The 25,354-nt window shown below is 35.5% G+C and overlaps 1 protein-coding gene across 2 annotated transcripts in view; it reads left to right on the plus strand.

Annotated features, from left to right (window-relative positions):
• CWC27 (CWC27 spliceosome associated cyclophilin) overlaps window positions 1–25,354 on the plus strand; it is a 105,929-nt gene that overhangs the window by 69,622 nt on the left and 10,953 nt on the right. For both annotated transcript variants that reach the window (XM_080362207.1, XM_080362208.1), the window contains exons 11-13: window positions 3,912–4,009; window positions 17,430–17,539; window positions 19,852–19,955. In XM_080362207.1, the coding sequence (XP_080218333.1) occupies window positions 3,912–4,009; window positions 17,430–17,539; window positions 19,852–19,955 (312 nt within the window). The remainder of the gene's footprint in view (window positions 1–3,911; window positions 4,010–17,429; window positions 17,540–19,851; window positions 19,956–25,354) is intronic.

Below are 25,354 nucleotides of genomic sequence, written 5' to 3' on the forward strand. Positions count from 1 at the left end.
CAATGAGTCCAACTTCTGTCCCTAGATTGGACACCCCCAAAATTCACACCATGGGTCTAAGGGCATTGTCCAGTCTTTTCTTGAACACTTGTCAGGTTTGGAGCTGTGACATCTCCCTGGGGAGCCTGTTCCAGTGCTCCAGCACCCTCTGGGTGAAGAACCTTTTCCTAATATCCAACCTATGTCCTTGCTGCCATTCCCTCAGGTTCTTTCATTGATCACTAAAAAGAAGAGATCAGTGTCTGCCCCTCCTCTTCCCCTGTAAAGCTGTAGCTGTGATGAGGTCTTCCTTTAGTCTCCTCCAGGCTGAACAAACCAAGTGACTTTAGATGTTTCTCATACAGCTTCCTCTCCAAACCCTTCATCAACTTTGTAGCCCTGTTCTGGACACTCTTCAGCAGCTTTATATCTTTTTATCCTGTGGCACCCAGACCTGCACACAGCACTCCAAGTGAGGCCGCACCAGCGCAGAGCAGAGCAGGACAATCACCTCCCTGCCCGGCTGGCAATGCTGTGCTGGATGCACCCAGGACACAGTTGCCCTCTTGGCTGCCAGGACACACTGTTGGGTCATGGTCAACTTGCTGTCGACCAGAGCCCCCAGATCCTTCTCCATGGGGCTGCTTTCCAACCTCTCATCCCCCAGTCTGTATGTACAGCCAGGGTTGCTGTGTTCCAGCTGCAAAATCCGGCACTTGCCCTTGTTGAACTTAATGCAGTTGGTCATTGCCCAGTTCCCCAATTTGTCCAGATCCCTCTGCAGGGCCTCTCTGCCCTCGAGAGTGTCAGCAGCTCCTCCCAAGCTTAGTATTCCATTGAGTCCTGCATCCACATAATTTATGAAGACATTGAAGAGTGCTGGTCCCAAGACGGATCCCTGGAGAACCCTGCTAGTGACTGGTCATCAGCCCGATATAACCCCATTTACTAGAACCCTTAAAGCCTGGCTTGCCACCCAATTGCTCACCCACTGCACTGTGTGTTTATCCAGTTGTGTGCTGGAAATCTTGTCCACGAGGATACTGTGACAGACAGTCTCTAGGCTTTTAGGGTATTCTGACTTTATATGACTTGTGACATTAATCTATGAAACAGTCTTAGACTTCTAGTCAATAAACTTGCAGCTTATGTATTGGAACAATCAATGAAAATAATCTTTTAACTTTGAGATCTGACAAAATACAGGAAGATGTTCCATCAGTATGTCTGATTAGGAAGTCCATATTCAAAAGGATTGTGGAAATACTGCAGGGATTTCTGAAGAGGACAGAAGTGATTAAAGCCATGAGAACATCCTTTCTTTTAAAAAAGAACTCTTTGACAAGTATGAATTACTTAGTCTGCTAAAGAGGAGCCTGAATGATGACTGAGATGACAGTGGAAAGGTGTTTGCTGATCATGTGTTCTAACAGTTTGCTAGGAAAGCTGATGTCTTCACCATGCATTATATCTTTGGGGCATAATGAGATTTCAGCTTGCAGTTGTCTAAGTTCCAGTAGCTCCTAGATTCTGGAGTCCTTGTCAGTCTTCTTAGACTGCTGCACAATCCTGTCAAACTGAGCCACAGTTGAACCAGAAATTCAAAGACGTTCTTAGACCTGACTTCACTAAATGATTTTATTTGTCCTGAGGAAGTAATCTAAAAATTCTGGACCTACACAGTTTGTTCTGAAACTGTTTGGCTACATTTTTTTCACTTTTCTCCAGAATGAATATTCTGATTTCAGTCAACTCTGATATGAGTCAGAAAAATGAACAATTTTTTTGATGTTGCTGTTTCATTCTAGCTTTAGAGCAGATTTTTGTTTGTTTTATTGTTTTTTTTTCTCATAGTGCTTCTTGCAGCTAAGTCTCCTAGAGATTTTTGGCAGTGCTACCTAGAGAAAAAATATGATCTATAATTCTTATCTTCAGAAACATCCAATATATCATTTATTATGCATGCATATAGACACACATATACCCAGTTATTTCTTCGCTTGATCTTGAATACGATACAAATGATTGATACAGTTAAGACCATTGTGCTTGGCCCTAGAATAGTATAAGCTTATTGATAATGTTGTTTGTCAGCTCTTATCTTTCAGGATGTTCAAACTGCAGTCAGGAAAAGATACTGAGGGTTATTTAGTTAAGAGATTGTATTAGCTGTAGAAAAATAATTAGGCTAATCTGCTTCAGAAAAAAGATTGAAAGCTGTTGTTTACCTATAAGCTAGTGCTAGCTTGTATTTGGTAAGTTATGGCTTTAATTTACTATAAAATGTAGTTTACTTTCAAAAGCCATAAAAAAACCCCACTGGTAGTAGAAAATTTGGTCCACGTTGTCTAGTGTTAGAAGAGATTTCTGCAAGGTGGAATCCAGCTTGGTACTTAAGCAATTTCACTGAAACATTCTTCACAAACTGTGGAGATGAGGATTTTAAAGAACGAGCTACTTTTCTGTTTTTAAAAATACAAAATTTAAGAAGGAAATACTTTTTAGTTTTGTATGCAACGTTGGCAGTGCCATTTCAGGAAAAGAAATAGCAGTTCCCTGATACTCGTTTGTTTTTGATTTGTGTGTTTTGGTCCTTCCAAATGGTGGTAAGTAGGCAGGGGAGGAGATTACACCTGCTCTGAAAGTACCTCTTTGTGTTGAGGGAAGCTTCCAAGCTTCAGGAAGCAGCAGGAATGAGAAGAAGCGTGGAACAAGAGCAGGAGGTGAGGCTGCAGCATAGCAGCAGAACCAAGAGAGCGGTGAGACAAGCATGGAGAAGACAGAGCTATGGCTCTCTAGCAACAGAAAGTTTCCAGGGACAGGAGGCAACTGCATAATTGGCAACAAACCAACCGCTAAGTTATATGAAACCTGCATGCAAAGACCTATGCTTCAAAGATGTAGGGGGCAGGTACAGATTGATTTGTAGTCTGCCCTACCTCATCAGTTTGACATTTTCTTGTTTAAAAAAGTCAGTTATTTCTCATCCTGTTACAGTAAATCTGGCTTGTGAGTATTGCCTGGCTTTCCTGTCAGTCAGTTCTTGTGGCTTCCTCTTCAGCATGCAGGTTTTTTTGATTACTTTTCTCATGAACCTAACTTGGTAAAGTGAGCCGAGGAATAAAAAAATTTAAAACATATACAAGAGCTTTTTTGCATTGAGTAAAGTCAAGCAGTGGTTGCTCAGAGAACTTGCGGAGTCTCCATCTTTGGATATTCAAAACCAGACGGGACAATGCCCTCAGCAACATAACCTTTTTGGTCCTGCTTTGAGGAGAGGAGCTGGACTGGGTGGTCTTCAGAGTTCTTCTCCAACCTATGGTTCTATGAAGATAGATGTTTCATTTTATATTGGCACAATGACATGCAAATTTCAGTTTCTTTTTTTCTAGTGCTAGCACCTGAATATTTTTTTGTAGAATTTGTAAAATGAAATGGATTTTCATGTGTGATAATTTTTCCTTTCATACATATCATGCCTTTGTCACAACTACATTGCTTGTCCACCTAAGAAATCCAGAATGCTAAGATTTATTTCCTCAGTAAACGGAATTTTATAAGATGTGTAATATTTATTTGTCATTGTCTCTGTTTCAAATTCTCTTTGTGTGGTTCTCCTAGTTAAACTTTACAATATTAAATTACAAATACAAATGAGGGTTCTTTGTTTTATTATTTATGTCCTCAACATATTTCTAATGGGGTCTTAAAATACGTTGTCTGTGATGTTCTTTTGTTGTCTCTGCTAATGAAAATATGAACTTTCTTAGGTTCTAATTGATTTTTAAGCCATGTTCCTAGCATCAGTGAGTCAGTACATTCCCTTTGTTTATAACAGAGATTTACTGCCCATTAACTTTGATTCTATTTCTCCTGAGCAGCTATACATTCCCCAGAAGATTAAATTCTTGTAAATATTTTTCTCTTTGCAGTGAGGAGCTACGGAAAGAAGCACGACAGCTGAAACGTGAACTGCTGGAAGCAAAGCAGAAAAAAGAAGAAACAGCTTTAAAACCCAAAGAAAAGGAAGGTAAGAGTATACTATAGCAGGTGTTGTGCAGAACTCCTGTTAACACTCCAGTTTTAGAGTTTTTAGTAGTTTTGTATTTCAGGTGGATAAAAGTGGACATTTCATTGTTGAAATGTAGATTTTTTTCCCAAGAAAATTAGTTTTCCCTAATAACGGTAGTAATGTATCAGTATGTAAATAAATTGTACAGGTAGCATTGATTCTTTCAGAGTAGTATTTGTCCTTCCAAACATTCTTTAGTTACATCTATGTAGTTGGGCAGGAGTCTGGATATGAAATATCATGACATATGATTTAATTATTTGTTGGGGACATACCTGTTCTGAAATCTGACTTGGAAAGTCATCTAGACATTCTGACTTGGAAAAGTACTTAAATGCAGATGATTAACTTTGAACTCAAAGCTACTAACTTCAAACTTTTATGCATCTTATGACATCAGTGGAACGCAAATGCAGAAAGTCAGTTCCATGTTTATCTTCTATAACCTTAAAAAAATGGGATTTCAGGTGCCCACTTCTTTGTCAGACAAATTTTATATTCTATTTATTTCTAAATGTACATGAATTGCTAAGTTTCGAATAGTACATAAGGTGTGCGTTTTATTGCAGGTGGATGTAACACCCTTTATTAGCTGAACTAAGAGAAAAAAAGGACTTTTTTTAAGCACTCTGGACTTGATAGACACATTTCTGGAGTGGATTCTTGGTCCAGTTCTCAATACCATAAGAAAACTCAAAGAAAATATAAAATTATTCAGAAAAAATTCCAGATGACACGCAATTTAGAGGAGTGGTGAAAAGTATAACATCATTTTTAGATAAACTCATGGAATCTCTTGACTAACAGGTAAACTTCATAGCAACCAGTTTGGCAAAGTAAAATATATAGTATTTCAAACTTGTATATGAAATCTGGCACCAAATTTTACAAAGTAGTGGCTCTGAAAATGTTGTAAGAATCATGCTCAATCACTGAATTAGTAAAAAATCTCATTGACAAGATAAAGAATGCTATCACTAGCCATGTGAAAAAAGAACTGCAAGTGTAGAAAAGGTGAAGAGTAGTCCTTATATACATCTATGAAAAATTATATTGAATAGTGCCATGTATGGCAGTTGTAATACCATCACTTAAATGTTATCCCTGTTCTGGTGCCAGTTAAGTCAGAGGACTTATTGCAGAGTAATTTGAGTAAATTCACCTTTACAGGGACAGAATAAAGCAATTTTTGGGCAACACTCATAGTTACTACTATGGTACAGTTTTGAATTATATATTTTATTCAAGGAGAAAAAGAAGGAAAGGGAGCTTATATACTAGGGTTCTTGTTTTACTTTATTTGAAATAAATAGCAGGTAGGATATAAACCTATTGAAAATCTGTAAGTAACCGGTAATGGTGAAAATAATCTTGAATAGTCTTGGTTTTCCTTTTTGTGATTACTGTCAGAGCACAGGAAGGCATCTGTTCCAGTTCCTGTTGAGAAATATATATGGCAGGAAAGAACCTATTCACTAAGTTCTTGGAGTACTTAACTAAAAATTATAAAAATAAACGGGTTCTAAAACTTAAGACAAAATTATAAAGACATTAAATGAGTTGCAAATAATGAAGGGCAAAATGATTGATGAAAATACAGTAACAGGACACGAATGAGCAAGAAGAGTAGGTTGTCTTTGGCTAAACAAAGAGAAAATAAGCATTATTGCTTGTTTTCACTGTGACTTTAGCATAGCAGTGTACTTTGATCGCATGGTTTCATGTGGTCAGTGACACAGAAGGAAGCGCTCAGGTACAGAACAAGCAAACTAGAGACTACTTAGATAATTATGTGCCTTACAATAATTTTAACTTGAGGACATTCACTGAAGCATACTAGCGAGTTGGCTAAAGCTGTTTCAGAGACATTAACAAAACATTAACAAAGTGCTTTAAGACAATTGTTTGTAATCAAACTGGAAAGCAGGATTCCTGGAAATCTCTTTATTAGTGATCTGGAAAAAACAACAGATTACCTTTATTAAATTTGCAAATTAAAACATATATGGGACAGGGTATGAGAAGATGAAAGAAAAACATAAAGAAAAATATGAACTTACATGCTAAGGTTGCATTTTCCCAAGCAGTTATTAAAGTGAAGAGCAGAGTGGCTCGTTGCTTTCCACTAGTCCGTGTTGAAGCTTTTACTGATCTGATTAATTTAAATTCAAAGGAGAGTGAGTGTCCCTTTTTTTTTCTTTGGTAGGGTAGTTTTCTACTGGAGTGTTAGATTGAGTCAGTTGATAGAAGTTAAAAGACAGGTAAAGATTAAAAAAATACATTTACCTTGGGAGTCTGGGGAAAAAAGCTTTAGTAGGTCATTTGTATCTCTCATAAATTATGAGTTGCACAAATACAAGATGTCACAAGGCACTTATGCAGCTTAAAGTCTAGGCAACATGAAAGCTGAAAGCAAGTTGATAGTGCTATGCTATTGAAAAAAAACAAGTGTACTGTAAAATGTAGAATATGGACTTGTATGCAAGACAGGCTCATTTTCTGTTCAGCCTGAGCACATCTTCAGCTTGAGTCCTTTGCTCAGTTTTGGCAGTTGCGCTTGAAAAAAATATGAGGCATCTGAAGGGACCACAGAGGAGAGCAACAAAGTTGATTGATGATCTGGAAAGCATAATATTTGAAGATTGTGGGAACTGGGGCTGTTTAGTTTAGAGAAGAGATGACTTTGTAAAAGGAGACATATTAATGATCATCAAGAATGTTTTAGGCTTCTGTGGAGAGGAAATTATTCTATGTAGTTCCCATGGAGAGGACAGTAGATATTAGGCTTCAATTGCAACTAAAGAGCTTTAGGTTGAATGTTAGGGAAAACTTCTTAAAGATAAGTATTGGAATAGATGACCTACAAAGTGGAACTTTTCAATATCAGATTAGTCAAATAATTCTTAGGACTGTTGCAGAAAAGATTGATCCAGCCGTTTGGGAGGGATAGGCTTAGATGTTCTGTTTTTCAAGATTCTGTGAAGCACAACTTAAACAGAATAAAGGTAAGAGCTGACCTGGAAAACGGTTTTGATGGGAAGGAGAAACTAAGCATCTTGTTAACAGTGATAGTAGGTGGAAGCATTACCGAAAGTGTTGTATTTACCATCACTGTGAGTCTTTAAATAAAGCAGTTAAAATAAAGGCTTGATCATAACTCTGCCAAAATAATTTAGTAAGGCAGTATTCACTTTACATTTTATTTTCTCTTCAAATAACTTATTCTGGCTATCTAGTGAGTTATTTTGTCTATGCCCTGAAAAGAGAAATTTAATGTCCTACCGATGTTTCCCTTTTTGGGGAAGTCTTGCACAAGTAAATGTATTTTACTGTATGATCAAAAGAAGTAAAAAGTTTTCTGGTGGTAGAGAATCTACCATTACAAAATCCACACCCAAAGGTAAATGTAATAAATTTATTAAACAGCGTTGATATGATTTTGAAGGAGATGAAACTGTACATTTAGCTACAATGCACATGTAGTGCTTAAAGGTGGTGACTGAAAGGCAGATGGAAGATTTAATGTGTAACTGGCATATGTTTGGTTTATAAAGGATTCTGGATTAAATATAAGAAAAGGTTTAATTAACAGATGAGTTTATGATGCCAGACCACTTAAAAGTGATCAGAATACCGTTGTGAAATGTCAGAATTTACTGAGCATTACCACTTGGCCTTTTCATTAGACATTTAAGTGAAAAATACGTTAATGATCCTCTGTCTAGCTGTGGATACATATTGACACTAGTAGCATAAAACAGCTATGGAGTTGCCTAAATACCTTCTATTTTGACACCAGAATTTAGTGAAACCAGTATAATGAATTTTAAAGTGTCAATCATTGAGGGAAAACATGTCAACAAAATATATTGTTGTGATCATATTCCCTTCTGTAAACAGCTAGTTTTGACAAAAGTGGTGGCACTGTAGAATAACTACAAATAGTCTTTGGGAAAAGGTTTTGTTAGCTGCCTTTGTGAGGACTTCAGCTGATGTCAAAAAGTATCAGAATGCTGGCAGCATCAACTGGGACTTGCTAAATATCTCTTCCTATAATGCTGTGTTTCTGACCAGTTACTATGAGCTATATGAAGTTTGTCCGTATAAAGTTTAAAATGGTCAATTTTCATTTCTGGATCTACCCACTGGATTTTAGAAATCATTCTCCAGATGTCCTTCACAGACCTATCAATTTGTTTTCATTTTAATTAGACAGTCTTTGTCATTTTATGGAAATATGTACAGTTGCCTCATAGGTACATTTCTGGTAAAGGAAGGAAGAACTCACAGACTTTAAGAAAACCTGGGGAAAGTTGAAATTTTAGTAGGAATTTTATGTATAATAAAAGGTTACATCTACATTGGTGTTTTACCTCAGACCAGATGTACACTTTTGGATGAAGCCGTGCTGGAAGATGCATTCCAGGAACACACCTGATGAGCTCCAAATAGCAGTCTGAAGTAGAATGGTCCCTGAATATATAGGGAATGTATCAGGGCTTCAGCATAACAGCTTTGCTCCTGTCTCATAGGCTAATCCTGTTTTCATTGGGTAATGTTAAAGTAGCCAAAGTTTTCTTGTCTTTTTTTAATTTCAGCCTTATAACTAGGGGTGACCAAAAGACACAGAAGTGATCCAGAGCTAACTGCCTACATTTTTAAAATCACAGAATCACAGAATGTCAGGGATTGGAAGGGACCTCGAAGGATCATCTAGTCCAATCCCCCTGACAGAGCAGGAACACCCAGATGAGGTTACACAGGAACATGTCCAGGGGCATTTTGAATGTCTCCAGAGAATGAGACTCCACAACCCGCCTGGGCAGCCTGTTCTAGTGTCTGTCACCATCACTGAGAAGAAGTTTCCTCTCATATTTAAGTAGAACCTCCTATGTTCCAGTTTGTACCCGTCTACAATTATGACAAAGCTTTTCTTTTCATAACAGTTTGTGTGGAGCTAAAAGGAGTTTCCTGAAGGTTCCCTTTTCCACTCCCATTTTTCTCTAAGATCTATTGTAACATTTCGGATCTGCAACATCAGCTTTGTAGAAGATGCAGATTAAAATTTAGAATATATTTCAGAAAGATCAAGTAGCAGCTTGCGACTGCTAACCTAATAATATTGCTGTCCTGTAGCAATGTTGGGTAGGTTAAGAGGCACGATTTAGTTGATCAGAGGCCTCTGAACTGTCTTAATAATTGTGAAAACACTTAGAGTTGCAAATGTTTCTAAGTTTTTATAAAATTAGCATGGTGTTGTATCTTAAATTTCACTTTGGTCTGTGTAACCTCACCTCACTATATTGTACTTTATGATTACTGTGTTACGCATTTTGAAACAGGACTGTGTACACTGGATCTTATGACTATTGGAAAAACATTATTAGGAAACTATGAATTTACTAATAATCAAGAAACAAAAGTAAATGTCACTACATACTAGATTCTAATACAGGAAGTACTAGATTGGGGAAGAGAAGAAAATGTGTGGAAAAAGTCATTGAAAATAAATTCAGAGTCATGTTGAGATGTTAAAAGGTTATTCCCATAGTATTAAAGGAAAAATAATTTCACACACAAACTTATAAAATAAAGACATTGGGAAAGCCACAAATTTCAGATTTGTACTAGAAAACAAATTGAACACTTGTATTATTGTACTTGGTTCCAAGTATTGTACCACCAAAAAAAGATATTGAACAACTGAATACAAATGGCCAAAAAACCCCACAAAAACCAAACAAATGAACAAAAGCACACCAAAAACCAAAAACAAACAAAAAAACCCAAAATAAACAAACAAAAACACACACACATACACACAAACAAACAAACAAAAAAAAACACCCACCACAAAACCTGAACTGATTTATTAGAAGATACTTAAAGATATGTGTAATTTAGTTAGGGAGTGGGATGGAAGAGTGGAATCTTAACTATTAAAGATGGTAAGTGAAAGGAAGGATACCTTCACTATGAAAAAGCCATTTACAGCTGAAGAATTACAGAATAGCCTTTAGAAACACATTAGTTTGAATATAATGAAATCTAACTGAAGTAAAACAGTGTGTACCTGAGCAAGTAATTTTGCCTCAAAGTTAAAGGCATTTATTATACGTCACTTAGTTCACTTAGTCATTTTTTGACTCTGCCTGTCCTCTTGGGGAATGTGGGATGGAGAGTGAGTTGTGTCTTGTTGTGTCAGGTACATCTGTGCAGATGGTGCAGACACTTGCACAGTGTCTGCCTATGCTCTGGGCTGGCTGCATTAGGAAAAAATGCTAGTTCAGAGGCTATGTAACTGCATTAATATGATTCTGTGCTTGATTAATAAACACTGCATCTCAGCCAAAACTTGCAACTGTAATGGGAGAAATTCACTGAATGCCACAGAACTGTGAGAATAAGCCTTAAGTCATACTGGACCTTTTGCAGGATCAGGGCTAATTCTGCAGGGATGCTAATAAACAGGTGGCAGCACGACATACCTATTTTACAGCCACTGGCATATCTTGGTTAGTATTGGTATCATATTTGGTATCGTTACTTCAGATTGTTCATGTTACATATTATGCCTACCTATTTTTTTCTGTGTTAAGAGATTAGAGTAATTAAGGAAGATCAGGGGATGATACATTGTTTCAAGAGGACAGAGAACAAAACTAATTCCCTTTGTACATGTTTGATTATAACCAGCCTTCCAATTTGTGAATAAGATATTTGACTCTGCCAGACTGCTGTCAAGACCTTACTTTAAATAAGATGTTTTTTCTTTTATGTGACATTTGCTGTGGTGATGCCAGAAATTACATCAAACAGCATAATTTGAGTGCTGAATTACTTCAGCATTTTGAAATACTTAATCAAATATTTGAAAAAGATACACTTTTCCAAGTTCTATAGTGTAAACCTATGAATATACTTCAATGAAATTTGCTTTAGACAAATACCATATGCCTAGTTGTTCAATTATATGTTGATTTAAAATAGTAGTATTTAAGTAGTATTTTAGTTTTTTCTTGTTGGAACATTTTTGTAAACTGCCTGATGATCTGTGGATGGTGAAATATAACTATCACACATGAGAAAACAGAAAAAACTACAAAATACTGTTTAAGCCAAGAAGCCTAACAACTAATATAAAAACTAACTTTTAAGTGTAAGAGTTCTACTGAGGCATGAAGTATTTTCTGCTTTAATTTTAATTGTGGTATGGGAATCAAATTATTGAAGTGTTCAGAAAACCCAAAATATAGCAAGGATGCTAATTTAAGATTATGTTTTATTTCTGTTTTGTTACTAAGTTTGAGTAACATCAGTTGCACTTAAAGATTTACATCCTGTCTTGCATGGAAAGATGCTTTCTGAAAGTCTGAGACTTTGATAGAGTTGTGCATCCTTGAGAGCATCATGAAAACAACTAAATCCAAATTTTGTTAGTTTGGGCATTATGCAGCAGAAATACATGAAGTATGGAGATTTTGCAGTATATACAGTGTGCCTGCATTATATCAAAGTATGTGTCTTGAATGTGTCACTTTTGCAAACCTTTATGTTTTCTTCCACTATTTACATGGGGTTTTTTTCTCATTTAATCTCATAAGATCATGCTCAGCATCCCTATTCAGTCTTTTCCATGCTAAACTGGATGCTTTTTCCTCTTGTCTCTGCAAAAACCTCACTGTAAGCCAGCATTGATCTTAGTGGTAATCTGAAGTGTGTGCTCAAAGTCAACTGACATTAAAAAATTAACCACGTTTTAGGCTGGAACTGTATGTCTAAAAGGTACCAAAGTTCAGAAAACATTCACTAGAAAGTTCCGCTATTGCATATTAAAGTTTACACTGTTTTACAAATCAGTGGGGTCTTTCAAATAAATGTTTTGAAGCTCTAGGAATTACTTCTAAGATTTTATTATTTGAGTTGGCTAAATGAACTCCTAAGTTTGTTCTAGCACTATTGCTTTTTTTTCACTGTAGCAAACTGAAAATCCAGTAATCAGACCTGGAATCTCATTCTGTAAGGGAATCTATTCATTTATTCATGGTTAGTAAATATTTCCTGACTCTTACCTAACTTGTAGGCAAATAGTGGCTCTTTACGAACTTAGGCAGGCCTGAGCTATAGTAAGAGTAACTTAATAGTAGTTAAAAATGTGGAAAAAACTGCAAGCAGAATTAGTCCTAAGCCGAATTATACTAGAGAGTATGTTATAAATTCTTTCAAGCAAAACATTTCGTATTGTATTTTCTGGTATATTCATTTTTATACTACTTTACAGTAAGTTAATGGTTTTATTTTCATAGCCATAGTATTTAAGGTGGGAGAAATTTTTTTCCTGGATTCTAGAAGATGTATGTTATCTGTCTTAGATCTTAATTATAGAAAGGGGCTTTATGTTCTCCATCTGTCACTTCTGATAGCAATTCTGTTTTAATTCATGAAATATTAAGGCATATCTGAATTTCTTTTGTAATTTGTAAGGGTTTTGTTTGTTTTGGAACAAAAGGAATTTTTCTTTTCAAGATTTGAATCTCATTAAGATTTTTAAAATCAGTACTGCATGTCTCTGTAATTCCAAGAGAATGCAATATAAACTGGATATTGATGAATAGCTGGAAGTGGAATGTACTGCACAAATACAGGAATATGTTTAGGCCTTGTATTTTAATGCACAAAACCATTCAGTGATAACTTCTTTCATTTCAATTAAGAAGTTGTCCAGGGTTTTCCATTATTTGTTTTCCCCTTTGGTATTAAGCGTAGCTATACCACGCATTTCTTGGAACTTCTATCATGTGGAATGTGTCATCTGAGTTGCTAAAGAATGCTTTTGAGATACTGATGAAAGTTAATGGGTCTACCTCATCTAAAACATATACAAACACTGCTAAATAAACTGGGCTGCCTTTTAGTACAGATTGCTTTGTGGATTCTTGTTATCTTGCCTTGGTTCTGCATGAACTCATGATTGTATATGCAAAGTGCATTACGAGAGTTAATGGGATTACTGTTGTGAAGTTCAGCATATCATGAATGTTGTAATGCTAGATACTTAGGACTATTTGTGTAAAAATCTTGATGCTAGCTGTACCTCATAAAACAAAATTCTTTCATTGATCCTTGCCAGCACTGTAGGCTTGCTCTTTTTTATGGCGACATTAAAACTTCAGAAACAGCGTGTATTTTTCTCTGCAACAGTATATATGGTTTCTAGTCTTCTGAAGATTAGTGTGTTTCTGGTAATACTTTCAGCAAACCAAACTGCTTCTTTTTCCAATAAAAAAGCTTCTTTATCTCTTTCTTAAGAAGGCAACAGAATATCTAGATTTTATACAAGTTATATACAGGCCTTTATTACAAAGACAGACATTATTACAAGGTTTGTCAAGACTGATACAAATAACTAAATGATAAAATAACGAAGTTCACACTGTAGAAAATTCTATGCATACTGTCAGAAATACATTTGCCCCAAATTGTACCTTACCTGCGCCAGAATTGGTGTACATGCTAAGCCAAAGTTACTCACCTGCAGTGCCAGCAACGAAGCCCAGTCATTAAGGCCAATATGGATGTCAGCGTAAGAAGTGATCGTGTTTTTCTGATCTACCACACTCAGCAGGCCTAGAACTCATGCTTTGTGGTTTTCATAAAGTGGAAGATAAAATTCGGTTGCAGTTTCCAAAATAGAGCATGTCTGATGCAACTTTTTGGAGTGTTTATTATGCTATTAAATTTACCAGGTGGTTTAGGCATTAAGCTTAACAGTATTTTATCAAGCTCTCTCTTCTGCTCCACTTCCTATTTGGGGATTGTTCCAAAACCATCCAGACTACCATTCAGTTCAATTCAACACCCTTCAATCAAGTTCTTGTGTCTTTGTTATATTCCTGCAATTTTGTAGTTAAAAACTGACATCATTTGAACTATTCCTAATTCAAGTGTGAGCAAAATAAACATTTCTGTATTTTTTTTTTTAAATCAGTCTCTTCCTTTCTGGTTTAAAGACTTCTGAATCTTGTCCTTCGTGTCAGGCTGTCATTGGAAACCATGTCCCAAAACCAAAGTTTTGGGTTAGATTACAGCATCAGGTTGGCAAGTGTTACTCCTTAAAGGAATATTTCAGGATAGAAGAATCTATCTGAAAGAAAGTAAATTATTTAAATGCTAAAGTTTTTTTCACAGTAAGATGAAGGATCTGAAGTTGCTAAATAAGTAGCAATATACTTATGAATTCTGTTTAAAGTAGGATGATGTGTATCTTTAATAAGGAAGGTTGTATTTTTCTGTTGTTTTTCTGTTGAGTTTTTTTGCTTTGTTTGTTTGTTTACCTGCCCTCACTTATTGACAGAATGTACACAGCAACTTGTTCAAACTAAGGAAAAAAAACCTTGTGGTGCCTGATGCTGTTAACACTTTGTGATGAGATGTCTGTAAAGCACATGCACACACCACCTCTGTGACTTAAGCTGGCATCTTCTGGATCCTGCAGTGCTTAAATAAGGCATTTAATTATTATTTCACTATTGTGCATCCATGTTATGTTTCATTCCTTTTCGTCTGAATAAATCCTCTTGGATCAAGGAGTTTGAAGCTTAAATATTTTAATACCGATGTAATGATCCTTATACCTTTGCAGGATCAGCAAACTGGATGTAAATTCATCAAGCTTGTTGTGAAGATCATGTCCATCGTATAGTGCTGTGGTTCCTCTTTTTTTCAACTCTCTTGCAAAAGATTTGAAGGGACTTTGGGATGCTGACTGGGAGATATAAACTAATAGCCAGCAATCTGGTTTTACATGTTAAAAGGGTTCTTTCCACCAAAACATCTCTCTCCAAGATGTTTCCTTTTGTTTGCTAGTTACCTGAGATTATTAATGCAGAAACAAAATAATTTTATCAAAGAATTGCTACTTATCAAAATTAAATATTTTGTTTATAAGAAAAAGTAGACACTGTCATTTTGAAATGACTGGAGTTTTCAGTTTTAGAGTGTGCTAGAGACACATTGACTTAGGAACTTTTGAAAATCCTTCCTGTTGTGTTACTTGCTTTAATGTGGAGTAATAGGTTGTAAGACCTCATGGAGAAATACAAGCATGTCTTTAAGCCATTTTAATGAAAGCTGCAGAAATACGATGCATACAAGTGCGTAATTGTTTTGGTTGACTCACTCTGAAGTTAGTTCAGGTGGATCTGATTATCTTTTGTCTAACTTATGAAAAAGCTTTCCTAGGAAGCAGAGAGAATGAACTTGAGGATTAGAAAAAACTCTGACAGGCAAAGACCCAAGAAAACAATAATCTCAAGAGAAGGCTTAAACTGAAATTTAAATTATATGTGTTAACAGTAAGTGACAACCATATGAATGTCATTAAAAAAAACAAAACAAACAAAACACACAACTGCAGGGCAATTTATCCTATTTGTATGAGAATTATATTTGAACTGAAATAGATGAAACTAAAAGCTTAGTCAAAAGACATCTAGGACTAAGGATCACATCTTCTTATAATTCAGCATATGTGTATCGAAGTCTGGATCACAAGTTTAAATGTTTATGGCCAGCTTAAGAGTGACATTTTCCTAAGTTTTCAAGAACAGTCTTCCCAAGTCTTTTGGCTGTCAGAGGTGGGCAATTATACTTATCATCAAGTAAATTAGATTAATTTTAAAGCACACCTTTAGGTAAATTTCACCTGGAAGATTGTTTTCTACAACAAAGCAGGTGGTTTTGTTGATCAAGTTATTTATCTAGAGGGTAAATGTCAGTAAAACAAGTAAAACACAGTCAGTAAAACAAAGGTGGTATGTTGTTTCCACACAGTCAATAAGTTTTATTTGGTCCATGCATTTGTGCAAAAACTAGTGTTTTGTCTTCACAAGGGGTTGGTCTTGAATTAAGAATGAGGTTTTTTTATTAGTAGAGGAGACAGAGGTAATGGGGCTCAGTTATTATGATTTGTAGTTTTATACTGTACTTTGTTATTTCTCTCAGGTTCATTTGATATGGTGGTGCATGAGATTTTATGGCAGATATGATTTCATTCATTCAGCTGTTTAATCACCCCTAAGTATCTGTAATTCTCTGTTCTTCATTCTATCCAGCATGTCAACGGGAAAACAGGAAAAAAAGAAATAAAAACAAACAAACAAAACCTAAATGAAACAAAACAAAAACCCAGTTCTGAATGATATTATGTATGTTTGATTGTTTTCCCAATAGTCCTTAAATATATGTGTAAATGTGCAACGTATACATTAGGATTAAAGGAAATAAGGTATTTTATTTGTAGAACTATATAGACAAATGTTTTATATGCAGATATACCAATCCAAATTATATCCTATGTTTGTAAACTTTAGAGAAAACTTCAGATGAGTGAGAAATTTCATTTGGAATCAGAAGTCTTCTCTATGCAGCTGTCAGCAGTCATCTAAAAAAAAATTATACAAGGTTTTATTTAGATTTACAGTTCATCAGGCTGTATAACCTGAAAAATGTTGAAACAATTGTCTCCATAATTTTCTGTTCTTCATTTGCAATTGACTCATGAAGGTTTTGTTCTTCTATTCCTCATAAGGAATAACAATCCTGTAAATATGTGTAAATGAATTTCAAGTATACAAAATCAATATATGAAATGTCTTAATGCTATTCAAAAGGAAGAAAATGTGAAAGGATGGTGTTTGTCAATTTTTGAATTGACGTTTTGTCATCTTAAATTATTCATTTTTCATGGCAGTGGATATTCTACAGTGAAGAAACTATTATAAGACAAAGGAGAATAGCTGCTGACTAGTCCATATATTACTTTGTTACTACAGAGGTTTTTTTCCTGATTGACAAGATGTGCTCTGTTTAAAGTAAAAGTGTTATGGGGTTTTTCCCTAATGCAAGGTCAAGGACTTTATTTGTATCTACTTCAGCTTACAAAACAGTAAAACTGTACCTTTGTCTATAAGCACTATTTGTCTACTCTGTAAGAGATAGTCACAGAATATTAATACAACAAAACAGTTTGGCTGCTCCAAGAAAGATCTTCAGAAATGAAGGTAAACTTGTTAAAGGAATTTCAACAATTTTCATTTCTCAACATAAGAGTTTTTATTTCTATTACCCTGCTTTTCCTGGCTCCATAATAAGATAAAATTGAAACAAAAATTTTTGGATTTGCTGTCTGCCCGATAGAGTTTTGTGTTTTTCATTTCAGCAAGTAGCAAATCATTCTACATGCTGAGAAAGCAATACATCTGAAGTATTTTATGGAACTGTTTTGCTTGGTATTTCAGAAGTCACAAATGATCTCAAAATAATACTAAATCATAAACCAAAATTTAATTTGTTTAATCAAATGTGTTTTCATATTCAGAGGAGGAACCTGCTCCAAACAGTGTTGTTGAAGAATACCTTCAGGAGAAGAGAAAATATGAAGACAAGCGGAAGCAGCAGCCAAAGAAAGGGGTTTCTCGTGAAGATCAGGTAATAATTTGACAACATGGGGAAAAAAAGTCCAGAAGAGTTCTGAAAATGTTTGTCTCTGTCATTTTTCATCTTCCATTAAAAGAACCTTAGTATTTGTAAAAATAAATGTGCACTCTTTGATTCCCTACTTTGATTACCCAGGTAGACAACGAAGTGAATTTTCAATATGTTTTTGAAAGTGCTATCAATTTAGTCACTAAAATCTTCCAAAAGGAAATGCTACCCACAAAGAGGTATCCTTGTTTACATTTACAAGAGTTTACATTTCTATACAGTGCTTTCCTTAGCTCGTCTGCTTGCCCTAAGATAACACTGCGACAGACGTTTGCATGCTTGGCATCTGTCCAAGCGGAGTTCTTTAACATTTTAAATTATGTTTTAAAGAGATTAAATTCATCCATACCTTATGGTGTAATGAACAGAAATAGTTTTTGACTGAACTGTTAAATGAAAACCTTTTTTAAATATAATGAAAAATATTTTTCAAAATTATTTGGGATGTATGTAGACTTCAGTATGCAAATATGAGTGAAGTAAGGTTTAACACAAATATTTGGGGTTTTTTCTAAAATTATAAAGTTTGAAACTGTTAAATGTATGAAACTGCCTGTGATGTGGAAAATACTATTAACTTAAAATCTGTGCTGGACATCAAGTCCATTGGTTTATAAGTACATGTCAATTCAGCTAAGAAGATGTTCATATTCAACTGTTGAAGCTACAAGAGGTTGGAAACTCGAGGCTTAGTAACTTCAAAGCATTGGCTGGGGAACCTTTATACATGTGGCAAGGTGATTTAGCTCTAATCTAAGAAGTTTATGGAAACTTTGTACATTCAAAAGCCCATTAACTTTGAATCAAAGAGTAGTAAAGCTCTGTTGGCAATGTGGATCAAGGGACTTAAAACCACTTCTAACAAATTTGTATCAGCTCTGTTTGGGCATCACAGGAAAACATGATGATAGGGATGTTTTTTTTAAATCATCTTAATTCTTATTTATGCAGCTCTCCTTGGAACTATTCAACAATAATTATCAAGTTCTTTGTAATGCATTTCACTTGTGGGGAGCTGCTTCTAGCCCTGCATGCCTCCTACCTGGTCCTACAGCACAATACCATTTTCCATCCTCTGTACAAGAATTAAAGAAGATGGGGAAACATATGTGTCTCCTTACCATACTAGATATTGGAAGTTGTAACCTTATAATTTTACGAGGGTCAATTTATAAAGTTATTTGATTCACAGTGTGACATCTAATCACTCACTGCAAAAATGCCTACTAAGACATTTCAAAATTATTTCTATTACCAAGGCTATTCACAGGAATGCTGGCATAAGAGAAAATTAGACAAGACATGAGGAATGTGGCTTTGGTTGGTCACAATTTCATATAAAAAGGGTTAGTTGGTTTTCATCTGATAGTGTAGGCAGAGATTTGCTATCATGTCAGATGTTGCAAGTATGTGATTTGTTTGCAATAGCATGGAAAGCTATAAAACTTGAATAATCTGCAGGTCCAAATAATGTTGAAACTTTCCTGTCTCCCATCTTAAACAGGAGATTAAACAGAAAATAAAGAAAATAAATGCAAAAAAACCCTCTCCAAAACCTGCCTTTGGCAGTGCTAAAATATGTTTTTGAAAGAATTCAAAAGCCAGGAAACTCCTAAAGCTAAGATTGCTCCCAGAAGGAGATTTGATTCCAGTGAACACTTCTGGTATTTCCTATTTCTGTTTTCTATTCTTGTTTAGTTTTTATTCTTTTAAATTTGAAAAACTTGACCAAACAAAACTAAACAGCCATACAGAGGTGTTTTACAACATAGGTGGCCAATCTATCACCTGCAGATCAAATGTAGCCTGCCACATAAATTCAGTCAAGTGCTTATTCCCTGATACACTTTCCTTTCCAGGAATGTCTCAAATATGAGCAAGAAATAAGTTGTGGGCTGTGCAAATTATTGTTATGGTCTGCCCTTTTTTTTGAAGAGCCCATCACAAGGCTCAGGCATACAATTCTTGTACATTCAAAATTTCATTCCAGGTGATCAGAAACAAGACCTGCAGTACTGTCTTCAGGTGTCACCCACGATTTGGTGGCTTTGTAGTAGCTGAAAGACTGGACAGTGTCAGCTAGAGAGTAAATACAAAATATAAATCAGTATCTACAGTGTTTCGTTCAAATTCATATCAAAGATCTCTCTTCCAGCTCGTTGTACTATTTCTCAAAATAATCATAGTTTCAAGATGATGTATATACCTGTTGTTGTGTACACATAGCTTCTCTAAAACCATGTATTTAATTTCAGACACTGGCACTGTTGGACCGATTTAAATCAAAGTTAACCCAGGCAATTGAAGAAACTCCTGAAAATGAGGTTTCTGAACCAGAAGAAGATACTGATGAGGGATGGTGAGTTTTTGAATTTGACTTTTTTTCTGTTTACTGCTGGAAATGCTACTGCACTAACATAGTCTCACTATTAGGTATAAATTTAAGGAGCAGGAGAAACACTGAATGTGAAGAGAGCTGCATAGGAGGAGTCAGCTAAAATATACTGGAAAATACTCGGGAAAATAAGGCAGAAGAGTAGAAGACATTTTGCTTTGCGTAGTTGTAAGTCCTACTGGAATTCTGTCTTTGGAGTGATAAGTATTTTAACTTAGATGGATGAGATGCAAATATATTCATCTGAAGTGCAGGGTGACCCCAAGGAAGCAGGGCAGAAGCACTGAAATCGATAAAGCACTGCATAATTTAGGACCTCAACACCTTCTGGTCAAGGAAGCAACTTGTACCATATTGTCTTATGTTCATTTTCCATCTAAAGAACCCACTTAAAATAGGAAAGGGGATAAAAATCAATATGATGTGTGTTGCTGAAGTCCTAGACTGCAAGTTGTTTTATGGTAATAAAAATATCTGCAGAAAATCTCTATAAAAAAGGCAAAAAAAAACACAGCAAAAAATGTTATGAAAGGATAGGTCATGTTTTTTATAAGATGAACAATATAGCTGGTCTACTAAAATAGGCTATCTCTGCCTACAACTTTTTCCTTAGTTGTATGCATAAGCCACCCCAGCTACACCGAAACTACTACTACAATAGAAACTTTAACACATTTCTTGACAAGAGTTTTAGGAGAAACAATATTTCTGTATATCAGATAACTTAAAGTTATTGAGTGAAAACATGTCAGGTGTACCCTTATGATCTTTCTAAAGGCTTCCTTCTTGGGAGAGGGAAACCAATGGGATACCTACCTACCTGAAAATCTCCAAACTAGCACCAATAACTAGACATGAAAAAAACTGAATTGCAATAAGGAGAAAAATGTACAAACATGTACATTAGACATCCTTTTAAAATAGAAAATGAACAATTAAATGTGATGGAAGCATCCTGCATCTGTTTTGAGAGGACTTGTACAAAACTGTAAGATAACCGTGTTAATGAAGTTGTTTTACTCCAATGAGAAGACAGCATTGTTAGGAAGTGCAGAGTGTCTAAATAACTTAGTTATTTTTACTGTCATTCTATTAATACAAGTGAAAGAGATATGCATACTGAAGTGAGAAAAGATACCGTAAAGAAGACTGTGAGGGAAGATAATATACCAAAGGAAAAATGTTTGTTACATTTTAACTCACATTTTTTTTCCACATGTTGATAAATTAAATGATTCGACTATCTGTAAGTTACACGTCAAGTTACAGTAAGCTATATTACAATAAAGCTTATTTTTTATATATTGAATCAATATCTTAAAACTATTTGAAGATATATTCCATTTAAAAGAAAAAAAAAGTAGGTCATGAAAAATAATCTGAATTGCAAATTCTAAGACCAGTTATGTTGATGAGACTAAAATTTTAGATCAGTCTTAGATATCTTTTTCTTTCTAGTTTGTATCATATACATGATGAATCATTGTATATATTTTAATTTAGTAAGATAAAGCTACATAGAGTCTACAACTTCACCTTCACACCTTCTTGTTTTTCACTGAACTGAGCTGAGACCTGTCCTGATTTTGTTAAAAACAAGACCAGTTTCTCTTTTAGTGAATTTTCCTCTCAGCTAAGTTCTTCTAGGTACCTTCTAAGTAACTGCGGATTTTTCTCAGACACTGTGCTCGGTGCTGATAAGATGACCAACAGAATGCTAAAGGGGCTCGTGTTTAGATTTATTACTATGGTAACCAAGGTTAACTGATAATGGGACATGTTTGCTGGGAGGGGTGGACAGAACAGGTGACTAAAACTTAACAACTGAGTATTCCATCCAATAATTGTCATACCTGCTATATAGGAGGGTGATCATGAGGGTCACACTCTCTTCGACCATGGCCGGCATCTAGAGAGGACCTTGTCTGTCTGCCTGCAATCTATAGGCCTCAGGTCCCGCATCCCTGAAATCCAGTTTCTGTTTTGCTGTGAAGTCCCACCCATGACTTCCAGGTGCCTGCCCTGCAGCTGCTGGAACCACGCCAGGTCCCAGCTCTGCCACTGCTGGAGTGATGCCAACTCCATATCGGGCATTCAAGATTGGTTTTGTATATTTTGTATATTTTCTCCATTTATTAGTAGCATAGTAAAACTTAAAAACTTTTCCAACTTGCAAGACTCTAACTTGAAGTCCCTCTTTCTTATCTTTCTATCTCCTTTTATGGTGGGAGGGATTAACAGAGGGCATCTGCCATGGTTTATTGTCACCTTGCTTTAAACCCTGACAGACCTCACGAGGGAAATTCTAGGATTTGCAGAAAACTTCAGACATATGTATTGGCAGAAAGACTAACATTAGTAGTACAGCACTTAGTGTAGAATTATTGCAGTTTATAAAACAACATTTTTACATAAGTAGTGTGTAATGAGTGCATTTATTATGTTATTATGGAATCACTTGGGAAGTTATATTTCATATTTTGGGATTAAAGTTTACATTTTCAGTGCCTTTGTTGTATTGGAATATTTGGGACAACTATAGTGAATGTACGTTTTTAAGATCTTTCTTAATTCCCATCTACTCCTCAAAATACAGTAATTCTACTTTATTTGATTTATAGTAAATAATTAGTGCATGGCATATGCATATATGATATGCACAAATTATGTGATTCCTCCGGGCCATTTTGTAGGTCATGGTTGCTGTTTTTATGGGGAGTGAAATCCTGCCAGTGTGCTTTGCTCTACTGTCAGGGTGTGTTATCTGAGGTAAAATGATTGCTTCTAAGACATTTTTATGTGTCCACATGAGTGGCCACACATTGAGGTATAATTTTCATTTTCTGTCAAGATAGAAACCATTACCAATTTGTTATGTTTTCTTTTATTTGGCAAACTTCTCCCTGCATATTTGGCTGAGCTGCTGTATTGGCATGGAGCTTAGCAGACATTTGGGCACTTTTCAGCAGCATTCTACTTTTTATGCAAGAAAAAAAGAAGAAGTATGACTCTATTGTAAACAATGTGTATGGTGTTTGATAATTATTACCAGATTTTACAGTCTAAGAAGGCATCTGAGGAAGTGTCGTGAAGAGAGCTGAAGAGAAATGCATAATACTGAGTTTTAACATGAAATACCAGAATCTTTGCTGAGACATTCTATTGCAAACTCTGCTGCTATGCAAGAACGATTATATGTATCTGTCTGCAGCAATCAAAATCCAATTTCCCCTACAGAATTCAAAAGTAACAAAATAAACATGGTATGTACTGCCAGAAAGGATACTCATAACAATAAAAATGTCTGCAAACAAGTAGACAGACACATTTTTACAGCATCTGGGCACCTCAGGAGACATGCTTGACCCTGGTTCTTCCCAGTGTAAGCATTATGGTCCTTATAGTTCCATATTGAGAACTATTGCTTATGCTTTTCTTTTGATGAATTGTCCATACTACTGATTATTAGTTGTTCTTTATTTGCTTACAGTCCAAAGATGAAAGAGTCAGATATATTATTTCATTCTTCTCTTTCACAGAAGTTGTGCAGAATGCAGCAGAGGGAGGGAAAGATGATTTGGCAGAACTCAGTTTCTCATTCTGAGCTTTAAGTCTTATCTAATAAGACTTTTCCCCAAAATGTAGATGAGATCCACTACAGTGGCAGTGTGGTGTCATATGCTTAGAGACTAGTAGTATGAAAACCAAATATGTCACAGCAGAAGACCCAGCTGGAATAATCATCTGCTTGATACTTCTTATCTGGATTACTGGATAGGTCTGAATTTGAAAGTGGAAACACTGCACAGGCTACACTTTATACAGAATGCTGCTGCTTCTCATCTTCTTTAGGATGTCGACTACTGTATACGTATAGTTGCATGCATGTGACACCCAGTCAGGTTGTAGTGCCACTTCAGGGCTCTGATTATAATATGAAATAGTTACAGCTTTAGTAAATCCCAGATTTCAGTCCAGAAAGTGTTATGGCAACTGCAGATAATGAAACTGGTCCAGTGAACATGACATAAAATATTTTTCATAGAGAGACTCCAGCTATGGGTGAAAAAAATACATATGCAATCAAGTATATTGAAAGATTGATTGCTTTAGTTAAGCTGTGCAAAATATTCCTCTTCAAATAGGCTTAGAGTGATACTTACTATTCCGAAACACCCTCCCATGAAATAATTCTGAGAGTTCTGAGTGGTTCATCTCTCTTTTGAAGTGTGAAATCTGAGACTAGATACAACACTCAGCTAAATCTTTGTCAGTGTTGAGTAGAAGGCCCTTCTAAGTGACAAAATCCTTTTCCTACTGAACAGTTGCCTAACCTAGCTCTGTCCTGTACCCATGCTGTTGATTGCTCTTATCAAAATTCAGCCATTGCTCTTTCTGAATGGTAGCCTGTTTTTCTTACTACTACTCCTGTTTGCCAAAATCACATACATTCTAAATACTCCAATAAACTTTCAAATACTTCTTCACAAATCTTCGTATTATACATATGTTCTGTAATGATATTCTTTTCCAGTAAAGTCATAAGTGGAAGTGAACTAACCAACCCTGCCACATTAATCTTTTCCCTTTGACATTGAACTATGGCTATCTACTACTAAAAATAGGGCTCTCCAGATGAATTTTTACCAGTCTTACATCTTTATGAAAAGAAATATATATTTACACTTTTTCCAGATGGAATATAGTTCTGTGTGGAAGGACGGATTTTCTGCTATGAAAATCCACCTGTCATATCCTTAACCAAAATTCTGGATTATCTTTCACTCTTCCCTCTTTGATTTTAGAAAACAAGCAGGGACTTCCTGAAACTGCTAGATTTATTGACATAAATATTTCTGTTCCTATGAGAAATTTTACAATCCTGAGGATTTTTGAGCTGATGGAATTTTCTACAGAAAACAACCCACCATTTTCCTTCTTCAAGCTCACCTGGCTGCCAAGTCAACTTAGCATATTTCTACGAAGGGTCTCTAGTGTTTGTACTTTCTAACACATAAAATGCACAAGAAGGTTTACAAACCAAACTCTGGTACCATTCTTGAATTTAAAGCTTAGTTATCATGAAGAAGTAACCCAAAACTCAAAAGGAGCAGTACTCCATACCATTAAAAAAAATACATTGTGCACTAAAGCAATCAAGTTTAATGTAGCGTATAAAATCTGGAGGATGCATGGGCTAGCAGATCACAGTGATTTTTTTTGGTGGCATTGTTGAAAAGATATGCACATCCATTCAGAAGGCATTGGTATGTGAACATTGCATCGAGGCAATATTCTGTTCTTGCTTGAAAATCTTTTCCATGGGGGTAATCTGAGTCCTGACAAGTATGGGTTTACATTAT

Source organism: Nesoenas mayeri (genome assembly GCF_963082525.1).
Source record: "Nesoenas mayeri genome assembly, chromosome: Z".
NCBI classification, from domain to species: Eukaryota; Metazoa; Chordata; class Aves; order Columbiformes; family Columbidae; genus Nesoenas; species Nesoenas mayeri.